The sequence below is a fragment of the Lactuca virosa genome, chromosome 4 (assembly GCF_052849685.1).
Source record: "Lactuca virosa cultivar CGN04683 chromosome 4, Lactuca_virosa_CGN04683_v6, whole genome shotgun sequence".
NCBI classification, from domain to species: Eukaryota; Viridiplantae; Streptophyta; class Magnoliopsida; order Asterales; family Asteraceae; genus Lactuca; species Lactuca virosa.
In genome coordinates, this window is record NC_136429.1 from 366,724,723 (window position 1) to 366,739,193 (window position 14,471).

The 14,471-nt window shown below is 33.5% G+C and overlaps 1 protein-coding gene across 2 annotated transcripts; it reads right to left on the minus strand.

The window, feature by feature from the left end:
- Positions 1 to 1,354: 1,354 nt before the first annotated feature.
- Positions 1,355 to 14,140, minus strand: LOC145108714 (ARM repeat superfamily protein). Of its 2 annotated transcripts, none has more exons than XM_079045790.1 (25): positions 13,941 to 14,140; positions 12,606 to 12,806; positions 12,332 to 12,513; positions 11,545 to 11,665; positions 10,985 to 11,197; positions 10,670 to 10,886; positions 10,447 to 10,592; positions 10,176 to 10,330; positions 9,600 to 9,776; positions 9,477 to 9,525; positions 9,155 to 9,340; positions 7,879 to 8,058; positions 7,187 to 7,329; positions 6,828 to 6,954; positions 6,205 to 6,354; positions 6,052 to 6,111; positions 4,794 to 4,930; positions 4,068 to 4,185; positions 3,555 to 3,689; positions 3,300 to 3,475; positions 2,942 to 3,089; positions 2,498 to 2,674; positions 2,235 to 2,352; positions 1,882 to 1,943; positions 1,355 to 1,571 (listed from the first exon to the last, which is right to left on the minus strand). In XM_079045790.1, the coding sequence occupies exons 1-24, from the start codon at positions 14,049 to 14,051 to the stop codon at positions 1,921 to 1,923; spliced, it is 3,450 nt and encodes a 1,149-aa protein (XP_078901916.1). In that variant the 5' UTR covers positions 14,052 to 14,140; the 3' UTR covers positions 1,355 to 1,571; positions 1,882 to 1,920. The 2 variants fall into 2 exon arrangements, with proteins under 2 accessions (XP_078901916.1, XP_078901915.1); XM_079045789.1 differs by having other exon boundaries at positions 1,356 to 1,571; positions 1,882 to 1,966; positions 13,941 to 14,139.
- Positions 14,141 to 14,471: the final 331 nt, after the last annotated feature.

A 14,471-nucleotide genomic window follows, 5' to 3' on the forward strand; every position in this document is an offset into this window, starting at 1 on the left:
TTTTCCTAAGACAACTTTAAATGACAAAAGATGCATGAAACTTTTGTCACATAAAATAACAAATATAAAGTTGTCATAGAAAATATGTATGAACTTATTTTTATACAAAAACAAGTTATCCATATTCTCCAAAAACTAAGATTTCCAACAATCAAAAAATCTAACCAAACTTGCAAGATGACTCTAATACCAATTGTTGGGATTTAGTTCAAAAACTAAGATTTCCTGGAACAAGTCTTGAGGTCAAGAATGTAAATGAAGGCGGGAGTAATGATACAAACACGGGCCTTATTACCACAAATGATGGACCACCTAGACCCTTATTGGTTTATTCTGGAAAGGGGAAGAAGGCAAATCAGGAAATACATAAAAAATGGCTAAGATAGAGGAGTACGGACTACGGAGTTCTGTTATCAATATCAATTTGAATCATCTTTACCAATTTCATTATGCATTCTCTTTCAATACTGTTTCATTATTGTTACATTGCATTTCTCAATCCACAACATATCTCAAAACAAAAGATTAACTATATGCAAACAAAAAAAATGTCTAACTTTTCATATATAATATAGGTACATTTGCATCAGAAGAACAATCAAACAATGAGTTATCGGAAACCTCAGAGAGTGATATCGAGAATAAAAAACAAGAGTTGGAAAAATAAAAACGATTACTTGATACAAATGTTGAGGGAACTAAAATGAAGAATAATGCAAGTTAAATTTACAATATTGTTGTTCAAATTCGAAAAACTTGATGTTTGATATTTATAATTTTTATGTTTTTATTTAAAACAGAGAACTAACATTTTTTTTCTTATAAATTCTAATGAAGATTGCAATTCTTCTCACTATGAATATAAAGGAGAAACTAAGTAAATTAAAATTAAATGATGTTTTTTTCAAATCGCATTATAAAAGCTAGATCTTTAAAAGGATTGAAAACTAGAATGCCCTGTGTATGATCGAGTATCATGAGCCAACCTAAAATCCTATTATGTAAAATGTCCTCTATATGATTGTATTTTCATACTAGTATTTTTTTTAAAAAACAAATGCATAGTTTTAACTGTACTCTATATAATAGAAACTTATTAAAATATGAAAAAGATATTGTACTTTTAGTTATTTTAGAAAATAAATAACTACGCAATAATTAAATGTGACTTGAGAAATAATCTGAATATTAAAAAAAATACATTTTATTACCAAAAAAAATCATTTAGGAATGAAAATTAACAGTTTTTTTGTTTCAATGGAATGGAATTGAAACTTCAAAGGAATAAAACAGTTTTTTATATTTTAATTTCAATGGAATTGACGAATTCCATCGTACCAAATCATCAAATAGGTCAAATATGTAAAATGACAATGAGATTACATAATTATATGCTTCTAGAACTGGATACAAGAGTAATCATGTTGAAACAAAACAAAATACATTATCATTCAGAATGCATAAAGTTGGTATATACAAACCAACCTACCTACAAAATACATTAGCGGGTGGTTGTCCAAAAGGGTAGGGTAGGGCAACAAATCCAATGAACTTGGTATCTATCTGTTAAACTGGAATTGTACCAAAAATAAGATGAGGTCAGAAAAATGGGTTTGGTGTAATTGAAAGAAGCATGTGAAAGTAGATTGTTGGTTTCTGTATTTGCCCTGATTTGGTTGGTAACTGGGAAAAATATTTTTTTTTTAAAACAATTATATATAATATATAATGGTTGTTTAGTCCTTACTGGAAAATAAATGAAGTGGCTAAATAAAATCGATACATTAACTTTTCCATTTGTGATTTGACACCTGAATGAATTATTGTTATGAATTTTGATTTACTAATGCTTTAAAATGGATGAATCAAGAACTTACATACCTTTATGAGGTGATAATCTAAAAAACCCTAGCCTTAGTTTCATGTCATGAAGAATCCTCCATCTGAAATAATGAAGTTTTTTCCACTAGAGAATTTAAAGAAAAATGGAATTAGCAGTATTAGACAATTATTATGTCACATTTCAGTATTAGTATTAGACTGAATGCATTTGTTACAAAGTAGAAACACACTGGACTGGACAAGCTTAAGCTTGCAAGGGGCAGGGCGGGCGGGCTGGCTATTTTTGATGATGAGGAGGGCATTCATGTCTTTTGCAAAGACAGACAGACAGACAGACAGACATAAGATAAGATAAGATTGAGTGGGATGAACAGATGAAATAAAACTCTCACCATCATATGTAACTGATTCTGGAGAAGTGAAGTTGATCTGCTTTTGACGCTTGCGCAATTCACCATCATCCGCATCCGGTTCCAGATCCTCTACCCTTTTCCCATGATTTCTAGCAGACTAACATATAAATATAATTACAGTTAAAATAATTATTATTTGTATTATGTTATTTGCCTCACAACTATGAAGTAACTAGCATATACTAATATTTAAAGAAACAAGAGATTTGAGATGCAGGAGGAAAATGACTACTTGTACTTGCCTGTTTTGGGTTGAAGTTGGGGTTGTTGGGCTTGGAATCACTTTTCTTATAGAGCAATGAAGGCAGTAAGATGCTTGTTGGAGTTGGAATGTGTGAGTGTGAGTGTGAGTGAGACATTCCACTACTCTTTGTCTCGACCAAATACTTGGCTCCAAAGATAGCTACAGCATGCAGCCTCTGCATGCGACGAGATAATACATCCATTAATCTGTCTGCTGATTGTAAGTTATAACAAAGGACAAATTGCACCAAATACCAACCAACTTCCCCACAAATACAATAACAACCAACTTACATGATGATTGCAAGTATGTTGCTGTTATGGATAATATATATATATATATATATATATATATATATATATATATATATATTTATGTGTAATAGGTTATTAATATATATATTTATGTGTAATAGGTTAGCAGGTAATGCCAGAAAACTTACAAAGGTTTTGTGAACATCAAGTGCATCTTCAGCCCTCTTGATAGCATTGAAAGTATTATGCAAATCAGAAACAACTTTACGGATTCGATTCATATCACCATCTACAAAACTAGGGTTGAGTAATGCCTCCAAAGTAAAAACAATTGGGCTGCAAAACAACAATGTTTGGTTAGATGATATTCCTGCAAGACTCTAGTGGATCAGCTTTGTAGGGATATTTTTCACATCTTTTTTTTTCTTTTCAATGAATTTACTTAGGCCTTAAGGATAAGGAGCCTATGTTCCATCTTTTTGGGTGGGACAAAAGACTGCAATTCATGTCCCATTGTCCAATGCAAACGGGTAGACTTTAACTTACCTGAAAAAGGAATCATATTTGTCTTCCTGGGAGGGAAAATCAGTATCATGAGCAAGAATGTGGATTAAAAACATCAATGAGCACACAGGATCATCAGTCACATCTCGATCTCGCTTTGCTGTCACTTTAGGTTCTCTGTGGTGTTTCCTTATAATTTCTGCCATATAATTTAGTGACTAACAAGAGAAGGTTATTATTAGAAGAAAAAAAATAAAAAAAATTAACAAAACTATTAAACCAAAACTTTTGGCATACTTCATCTTTTTGTGACGAATCAGAAGCAGCAGCAGCCAATGCAAAAGCACCTAAATATTTACAATGAAGGACGTTATTCTTCAAAAGCTTCAACGTTTTTTTGAGGAATAATCTCCGTACCATACAAGAATGGTCCTGCAGTGCAGAAATGCATTGTGTGAACATACCTTAAATATTTTCACAACCTACAAGTCAAAAAATAGCAGCGCACTTAAACTTTAACTTGATTATTGTAGCATCCTACTTTCATTTCTTCCTATTTCAGCATTGTACTCTGAAAAGCCTAAGCAATACAAACAACTTTTATTGCTATAAATTATAACTAGGTGGATTTTTCATAGAAAAAGAGTTGTAATAGGAATAAAATGGAGGTTGGATGCTACTTCTTGTGTTTATCCCTAAGTCGAGGACTATTCCCATCAAAGCAGACAAGATATCATTGTAAGTTTGGCGAATGAACAATAATTCTTTATAAAATCTTTAGCATGTGTTTAAAACGAGAAAGATTCAAACCTTGGCTGTCAAGAGAGTTTGGCGATAAATATGTGGTGAAATATGTGAATCCCACATTTGAGAAAGCCGAAGAACAGATGTAGCTGCAGCTAATCTGAGATGGTCCTTGTCATCTTCACTGTTATACACATAAAAGCATGGAAGACTTAAGAAAAAACAACATCTTTCCAATAATATAATCTTGACGCAACGAATGATCATCATATATCTAACTCTTAAATGCAATGTATTATCGTTGATTTGTTCCTATCATAGCATCCTACTTCCATTTCTTCCTATCAAAGCATTGTACTTTGAAAATCTACCCAATTATAGCAATTTCATATAAATACAAAGACAGATTTTCAAAATAAAGTTTCCTATTAAGAAAAACTGGAAGTACAATGTTATAACTGGGTATAGTTTCCAAAATCCACTGCCTTATAAACAAAAAAACTGAAAGTACGATATTGTAATGGAACTACAGCACCATAACTGGGTAGATTTGTCAAAGTAGAAAAAAAAAAAAAAAAAAAAAAAAAAAGTAGGATGTTGTAATAGAAAGAAATGAATGTAGGATGCTATAAAATAGAAATATGTTGCTACTTGTTGCATTTAGCCCTAAAAATATACAGAAAATGGCTAAAGTTAGTGGTTTTACAAAGTGCAATCATTAATGGACATAAGCCATATGCATCAAATTTAGACAAAAAGTAGTTCAATCTCCATAAGATTAAGAATCCATACCCGGAGAGAGTGCCTCCAGAAACCTTGGCCCTTTGAAGCATGCGTGATATAAGAGTAAGTAGTTCATCAATTGGACGAGCAACACCAGTAAGCTGATGTGGCAAAAAGCTTCTGACAAGTGCTTTAAGCCCAAAAATCTGAAAATGACACCGTTGCCTTAACTTTAAGTAATGGATTATGCCAAAAAATCATAACATGGTCGGTCAGAAACCCTTAAAACGAAGATGATGAATTAATTGATAATATGCTCATTGTCTACCACTGTGTTCCTTTTTTACCTCTTTTCATTTGTTCTTTCATCTTGAGTACTTGTTTACATTTATTTTCCAATTGCTTTTCAATTATTTCAATTGTACTAAAGCCTAAAGGGGATACACATAAATTTTGGTTGTTGAAAAAAATAAAATATACAAGGATACCATCTATTATACCCTTGTGGAGAAGAAGAAAAGCTGACAATGATGGCCTTAACATGGGAACTTTTATAGCATAGGTGATCTTCTCTTCGCCAAGGAAGTATTTGATGTAATAGTTAATAGTTATAGCTGTGACTGACCCTAATCTACAAGAGCATGCTGATTAAATAAAGTTCACAAATGCTTATCATGCTACCCCCCCAATAATTTTGAACTTCAACTACTTTAAAGGGGCGCTTGCGCTTGGTCCAAGAAATGTTTTGTAGGGAGGGAGTCAAATGCATTAAAATTTCAAGAATTTGGATCTCAAGGAACTGAAACATGCCACGCTTTAGGTTGACAGGAATGTGTATTTCTATTCCGTTCGTAAATCTATCAAAAGATTTAGAAAGTAAAAAAATGGCAAACGACAGCTCTTATCCACGAAGCTATTTAAATACTTGCAAAATATTTAACTTTCCCTTCTGCTAGCTTCTTTCTTGTTCATGGAACTTGTTTTAATTACTTTTTGGTAGAAAAATAAATTGTATATATACACATACATATAAGTAGTAGTATAAAGAAGAAACTAACACACTGCAATGTCAATAAATATGGTTTAAAAAGGGAATGTCAGTCATTTATAGAAATGAATCCGACGAGTTAATGGAAGGAAAGCAGAGTTCCATCTAATATTAGTAGAGTAGGGTTTTGTGAATTCCAACATCATTAAACACCCAAATGGTGTGAATTTGAATTCCAATTCCAGCTGAAGAATACCACGGAAGGCATCATGGAACCAATGATAAGCCAGACAATGCCAAAAAAGCAGGATAGGAAGTTAACTAATAACTAGTGATCACCTTCAAATTGCATGAAGTACTGCTGCATTCGGATGGAGCTATATCGTCTGACATTCCGACCTAAGACAAAAATTAGGGCGAGGAATTTATAGATATAAATGACAAGGCAGAAAGGGTAGTAGTAGAATGAAATTTAAAAAAAAAAAAAATTACCTCATTTACTAGTAAGATATTTTCAACAATATACCGAGTGATCTCTTCAGCATGGGGTTCAAATGCAGAAACAGAATGCTGAGCCATGCAGCCCAACGACTGCAAAACTGTAGGAGTAGGTGGCCCACTTTTAAGAGCATCCACAAGTTTCTAATAAGAAAAGCAACAGTGTAGGTAAGGTGAGTGTGAGTGTCCTTTTTAAAGAGGGTTTAATTATTTGGAGAAGAAACAACATATAATGCGCAGAGTGTATATACGTATGGTATTGGTATTGGTGTTACTTAACAAGTTTTCTTGTGCTTAAACTTATACTATATGAAAATTAGTTTGCACCATTTTATGTTTGTTTATCGTGTGAAAACAATGTTACAGCAACATGAACGACTTGCTTCCAAAAGGTGTGCAGTGTGCTTATCAGTTTTTCTTGGTGCATCAAGTCATTACCCTTCAAATAAAATGAAGTAAGTATCCTATGTATAACAATGTTAAAATGAGATATTGCAGTTTATCAGCAAATAAACAGATCCAAAACTCATTGATACCCTTATTAAACCACTAATCCTATTTATTGCAGATTATGAGATGAAAATAAAATGAGTTAGATAAAGAAAAAGCTGATAAACCTTGCATAGATCTGAGAGACTGGAGTGCTCAGAAGTAACCATCAATCCACTGATTGCAGAAACAGCAAGCTTCGCCTGAGCACGACTTCCATCCAGGCAGATCCTCTCTAAGAAAGGGTAGATAACACTACACAACACATTTGTAAAAAAGTTAGGACTTCATGGAGAAAGCTTCCTTTCCTTGACTTTCTATATTGAGTTTTTCTTTCTGCATTAAGCTATATCCCCATTGAGTAGTCATACAAACAGCACCATCATGTATATATATACATATAATTCCTGTGATAGTAGACTTGGCTGAACCTGAAAAATTATCCTAACCAGCATTGAACCTAAGTCACCGAAACAACTACAATTACCTGGGGTCAACAGAAATATGAGGTCCAGCTTTAGCTAACATTTCAAGCAGCTCATTACAGAATAAGGATTTATCTTCTAACAATAGAGTGCAGAATTGCTCTTCTGAACCTCTAAGAAGGATTGGGAAAGCATTAACAATAACCTACACAGAAAGATACATTCAGTAGAAAACACAAAACAGTTCAAGTTTTAAGCAAATGAATTAGCTACAACCACTATCTTAACCAGCCTTAATATAAATCGGCACATATAGGTTTTAACATTAACCACTTTTTGGACTAAAATGGCCATAACTCTTACCGATGACATAGATCCATGACCTCAACCAAAAATAAGAAATTCAGATGGTAGTATTTCCTTTTTAATGAATTGGGAAAGCAGTCAGAAATTTTTGCATATGGCATACCTTCTGAGGTCAAGGCAACAAAGAATCTAATTAAAACAGCCAATGTGTTGCTAGATTTAACACAACTGTGAGTATTTAGATAAGAGGATAGGTTGAACCCTATGGATTTACTTGGTTGGATGGAACGGGAAGATGAAAGAATGAAATGGAGACTCACACGATAATGGAACATTAATGATTACATTTAATGATTATGTTTGGTTAACCTCTAGGAATGAAATGATATATATATATACATATATATATATATTTCTCCTGGTCTGGTTAAGAAGCAGAGGCGCATACCATAAGAAGTGACACACACGCATTCTTTAATTTCGCCTCTTGAAACTTGTCTTCAGAAAGATGATCTAGTATACAACTCACGTGATCAAAGCTAAAAATATTATATGCGCATTTTGTTGTGAGTGATTGTAGAAACTCAAAATCCAACTGCATGTCCTTCATCTTGCTGACAAAATTATCCTTCAAAAAGAAGAAACAAAATGGAGATATATATAAACTACCATGTTGATGAACAATAACAATATAATTAATTGAAAAGAAAACAGATAAATACAGTTGATAAGACTTTGTTGTGTTTGGTTTTGCTGTTTTGTTAATAATTGGCATACTTGTTCAAGCATATTACTTTGTACTACATCTTAATGGCATATCGATAGTAAGAGCATCCTAAAAGCTTAATTCCAAATGGCATGCTACCTTTTTACCAATCAGCACCCAACTAGAACAAAGTTCTGCCTTTACTATTATTCTTCTAGCATTTCTATTAAATGCAAAGAAAGAAATGTACAATGGTTGCATTCTAAATAATGAGACAAGTAAACCTTCAACTTTTGGTTTATGAATAGAATCTTGACCAAAAGGTTCTATTCTCGTTAGTGAGGGCTGGGTAATGGTCACCATAAGACATAATTGATTCATTAAGATGTCTTGTGGTTAAGTATCTAACCACTAATAGATTTGCTAATTATGTGATGGCTTTCTGTTCTCTCAAAGTGTTTGGGGAACTTGTGCATTGTTTGTTTGTATATAATTGTGTTGTTATTCAAACTACGTGTAACTCGTCAACTTTCTAAGCTATAACTATAACATGCTGTATGATGCACATTCCAGGTTTTAAGAAGGATAATTTTGTGTGAAAAGCATAAGTGTAGTTATGAGGCACAGATATTATCATAAGTGCGTAAAGCAAAGGTATTAGAAATACTCAAATAGATGTAATTCTAGTTTGTAATCTTTAATGTCTTGCATTTCCATTGCGGTATTTTAGCCTCCATAACTTGGTATGCTATAGCTCCAAAAATTATGAGTTGTCAATTTAAATAAACTATACATTTTTTCCTCTCTAACACAAATAAGTTGCAAATTTTCACTTTTCAGGTCCATTATAGTCTCCAAAACAACTAATTCATGTTAAAACGGCCACTATTTTATATAAAAATATCATATTTGAAAAAAATATTGCCTTCAGGTTGACTTGAAAGCTACTTAGTCAATTATAAAAACTCTCGTTTAAATGCAGAAACAGACATTGATGAAGGGGAACAAAGAAACTCACTCTCATACTTCGGGAGCTTCCAAACTTGAGTTCAACCAAAATCTCTTTGAGGGAGTCAAAAAGATCAGCATCTTTCACCAGATGTAACTTATGGAAGGACTCTTCTGCTTTGATTGGTATAGGAAAGCATGTCGACATTTTGGCAAACAACTTTTTGATTCTTTCTTCCTTTCTCCCAGAGAAATACTGTTGCATCATAGGTCATTTATATATATATATATATATATATATATATATATATATATATATATATATATATATGACAAATAAGGACTGGAGAACACAGTGTGTGTTAACCATTAAATGGTCTTAAACTTTTTACCTTTTCATTTGTCCGGAGGTCAAGGTAACTCTGCATCTCAATTTGCAACCTGAAACAAAACTGAGATTGTTAAACAGTTTGTTTTTTTGCGTAAGTGAAGAGCAACAGCTGGTTTATAGTTACCTTTTTTTCTGACACAAGATGGCAGTCAATGCCTTCTCATGAGCTGAGGTGAAGATTCCATTCCGGTGATCTGATGCCGAATGTGAAAACAAGAAAAGCCAGTGCCTAGTCCTCTCCTCAACAGAAAGTGAAATGGGAAACAAACTCTCCTCAAGAATATGCTCTATGTTCTGAGGACTGAGGGACACATTTCACAAAAAAGTTACTTCTCTACATAAGAAAACTTTGCAACGTACTTTCACTGATTTGTTTATTATAATAGCATTCTACATTGAGTTCTTCCTAATCCTATTGCAGCATTGTCCTTTGAAAACACTATCAAATTATAGCAATGTCAAACAATTTTCACTGCTATAACTGGGTAGATTTAGAAAGAATAATATCCTGATTTGAAAAAACTGAAAGTAAAATGCTAACAAGTACAATGCTTTCATATGAAATAAACAAAAATTGAAAGAGTGATGCTTTTTAAAGAAACGAAATGGAAGTAGGATGCTAGCTATAATACACAAAAAAAAATGGAAGTACATTGCTATTTCTTGCATTTAGCCCAAAATTTAACGTCGATCAACATACCCAAAGTCTGTGTCTTTGTCATAGCATAGCATCAGAATACCACAAGGTATTTGTTCGAATTCAAGACTCAATTTGATGATGCCTTCAGAACATCTATTACAATAATGGTGATAGACATCTAGTAGCATCTGCAACACTTTCTTTCTAACAGTAACCTTTATAGAGAGAAAAAAAAGTTGTCAGACAATTGTAAAAGAGTACAGCCAACATGAGGAGGTAAATCATAATGTCCCAAGAGCAAGAAAGGGTTGAAGTAAGTGAAATAATGAACCTTCTTGTCACGTAATCTTTTAGCAGCTTGAGCTATGATTTCAAGTGGTAAAGGTCTGAGATTAGACTTGGCAAGATCACACACCACTGCAACTGCTTGTATTCTCACTTTATCATCAAAGTCCAAAAGGCGGCCTTCAAGGGCAGCTAAGAAAACATGGAAATACATGAATACTGAAAGCTGGTAACAAGTAACATATGGATAAAAATAAATAGTTACTTACACAGAACTGCAATGGATTCCTCCCCTGATGGATTGGTGAAGTAAAAAGGTTTAGCACATAATACAGCATTAACCCTAACTGCAGCAGACTTGTCAGAGAATCTATTTAGAAACTCTATGAACAGACGATGGTACTCTTGAGCAACATGACGCCCAGGAATTGAAAATAGTCTTCCGACAAATTTGACAGCTGTTATCCGAACATCAACCTGATCAGTCTGTAAATTACAAAAAATAGAAACTGTGTAAGGATGAATATGCTAAAAGGTAATTTGATTTTGGAAAAAGCCAAAAAGACACACACACACACACACACCAGTAGTTCCTGAGTTAAATTGGGTACAACAGCAATGAGCATTTCTGGAGCACACTTGAAGATTTCGTATATAATGGCATGATATGACTCTTTAAGCTCACTGTTTACGCCATCTCTGTCCAAGATACAACAGTTGAGAAAACGACAAACCACCGGTTGAAGCACCTGACTGCAACCTTCAATAACTGAAACACCAAGCTGAAAAGATGCATCCTGAAAATGTACACTCGTTACTACTTACTAACTAAATAATCATCCTACCCACCACAAATCTCAGTCTTACCAACATAATGGTATATGTTACTATGTTAATGCAAATAAACAAATAACTATGACCGACATTGCTCTTACAAGAAAATAATTTAAAGGAGGGAAGAAAAGCGAGGCCAATTTACAAGCAAGCAAATTGTAAAACTGTCAAAATAGTAACTGAAAATCTACATTAATATAATATTAGAACTGGGACATGAGAGAAACATAAAGGAATCACCTCCCCCATAAATATAATATATACATGTAACTGTGTGTGTGTGTGAGAGAGAGAGAGACTAGCCATTTACCTTTGAGTCCTTTAAAAGACTTTGCAAAGTCACTTCTAGAAGTGCTTGAGAAACTTTCTCCTGAAAGATAAGTGACATTATGGATGACATTGCACCATATACATTTGAAGGATGCTCTTTCCTGCAAGACAACCGGTAAAACACCAATGCATATAAGAGACAAAAAAAAAAAAAAAAAAAACAAAGATCCTTGCCGTATTTTCTTTTACAACATACCTTCATTTATTTGGTTATTATAAGCATCTTACTTTTATTTCTTTCTATTATAGCTTTTTCTTGTTCAAAAACTGTACTTTGAAAAATCTACCAAATTATAACATTATACTTTCAATTTTTATTTGAAGTTGAACGTTGTACTTCAAAAATATATACTCAATGAACACTGAAAATCGCTTTGTACTTGGATGACATTGGTGCAATCGGGTAGATTTTTGTTTTGATAGGAAGAAATAAAAGTAGAATGCTATAATAAACAAAAAAAAAATGGAAGTACATGTAGCCCTTTCTTTTATTGAGTTCGCTTACATAAATAGTCCAAATGTGTAACACGATTATTAACTTGCATTAGTCAAGCAGATCAAAAGAGAGAATGAATCAGCATAGATAAGTCATGTGAAATACAAACGAGAACTTCAACTCAATTATGATAACACTGTTTTTACTTCCATCAGACACCAATAAAGTAAACTCATAATAAGGATAGGCTAGTACATTGTCTGACAACAAGATGAGCGACCAATACGAAAAACAAAGATATTCCTTGCATAAAGGGAAGAAAGAAGTGTACCTTATGACACTGAAAAAGATACTGAACATCTTCAGGACTAGATCTTCACATCCTGTATCTAGCATTAGCACACAGAAATTGTATCTTGCAATTGTTTCCAATAGTGCTACCCTCTTCGAGAAATATGGGCTTTTGGTATCAGGAAGCTCCGCAAACATACCCAAAAAGAGTTGATAGATGTCCTGAGATAAGTGCTTAAACATCAGCATTAATGAAAAAGAAATGGTCTCTGTTCAGATTCAGACAGACATCCAGCACTTAAACATGCCCTTACCCTGAAGTCTTCATCACTAAAACCAGGATTCGGTGCGAGTATCCGAAGTATTTCACATACACAGATGGCAACCAAAAGCTTCAAATCTTTGTCCTTTTGCTTCAACAAGCCATGCTTCAGTAGAGAATCACTCAAGGGCTTTATGGCAGGCTTTAGCAAATGTGATTGTGCTTGTAACTTTGGTAATGCACTTGCAGCTTGCTGCCAAAAGCCAAGATATGCAACCAAACTTAACATCAAACTTTAAGCATTGACTACAAAGACAGTCACCCCTCAAGACATGTAGAGCATTCTATATAGTACATACATATATATATATATATATATATAATAAGAGAATAAGACTATGCCAACCACCATGAACCACTTATTACAACGGACTCATATCACAGCTTCTTACAATCTGCTAATCATTATATAGCTATCTACAGGTAATGTAACCTTACGAGAGTATCTATAGAACGGAAGTTAACATGTTAACCAAAGCCAAAAGAACCCTTGAGGTTGGATGGGAGACCCCAACATATATAAGAGGTTATAAGATTGTATCTAGCCGATCTGACACTCCAGCACCCCACCTAACACATAGGCTTGATGAAATGATGATGTTTATGCTGGGCAATGTAGTGCTAGATGTCGGATTTGATACCATGTTATGAATGATGAATCAGTTGGCAACCGATGATGATGATGATGAACACTGTTAGATGAAGCTAAAGGCTTAAGAGAATAAAGGCAATGTATTTACCATGAGATGGAAGAGGGAGAAACAGTTATATACCTAACATAAAAGATGTAATGACAATAATAGTCCCAAGACAGTACATAAACTACAATAATAGCTATAATAATGCTAACATGTAATGTAAGTATGCTCCAGCAAACAACTTCTGCCACATTTTTTCTTAACCAACCCCAACAGTTCAGATTGAAATTCATGGCTCGCCCCTTTGATTCATATGTTGTGTAATGTGTTCCCTTCCAGCGGTGCACCTCTTTATGAGCCATCTTTGCTTGGAACAAAGTTAAAAAAAAACTAATTAACTGGGACATAGGGTATTAGGGTATCAATAAAACCAACCAGATAACAAGATTAATATATGCCTACCTGATATATCAATCATATATGTACCAACCAACTAAGAACATAAACCCTCCCTACGGGACGAACTAAAGAAACCCTGATTATGAACCGGAAATCAAGTGCACTATCTGCTCGGAATGTGTCGATATTTCATGGGGAAAAGGCAGAATAGTACATTTGTGGGTACAGAAATGTAAAACTTTGGAAAATAGTTATAACATAAAAGCAACTAATTGCAGATGAATGCTTACTCGTAGCAATTTTACAAGGGAATCTTTGTGAGGACATTTCTGTTTGGCAGCGAGTTGTTTGCCAACATCGCGAATTAGTTCCTTTGCAGTCTTACCGTCGGTGTCCGACATCGTCGGAGCTGAAACTCGAGAGCGCCAAAGAGGGACTTTGAGGGGGAATGAAAACTTCGAAACAGCGGACCACTATAAACCTTTTAGTAAGTTGCAAAAATCGTCCCTGGACCATCGTTCATTTTTGTTAACTCTATTAAATATGGGTTTTTCTATAATTACACACGATAATATTTTCGAACGCACAGTCAAATGATTGATTTGGTTTTATATATACATGGTCAAATTAGGTGTAAGACTCATGTATTAGATGCGTTAATCAAGAAAATTAAATATAAAGGTCTAAATATTTAAAAACTTTAGATTTATAAGAAAATAAGAAAAATAATGAATGATTAAAATTGATTTTTTTATCTTTTAAATTTAAATAAATAAACAAAATAAACTAATGAGCTTTAATTTGGGAATTTTAAAATAAAA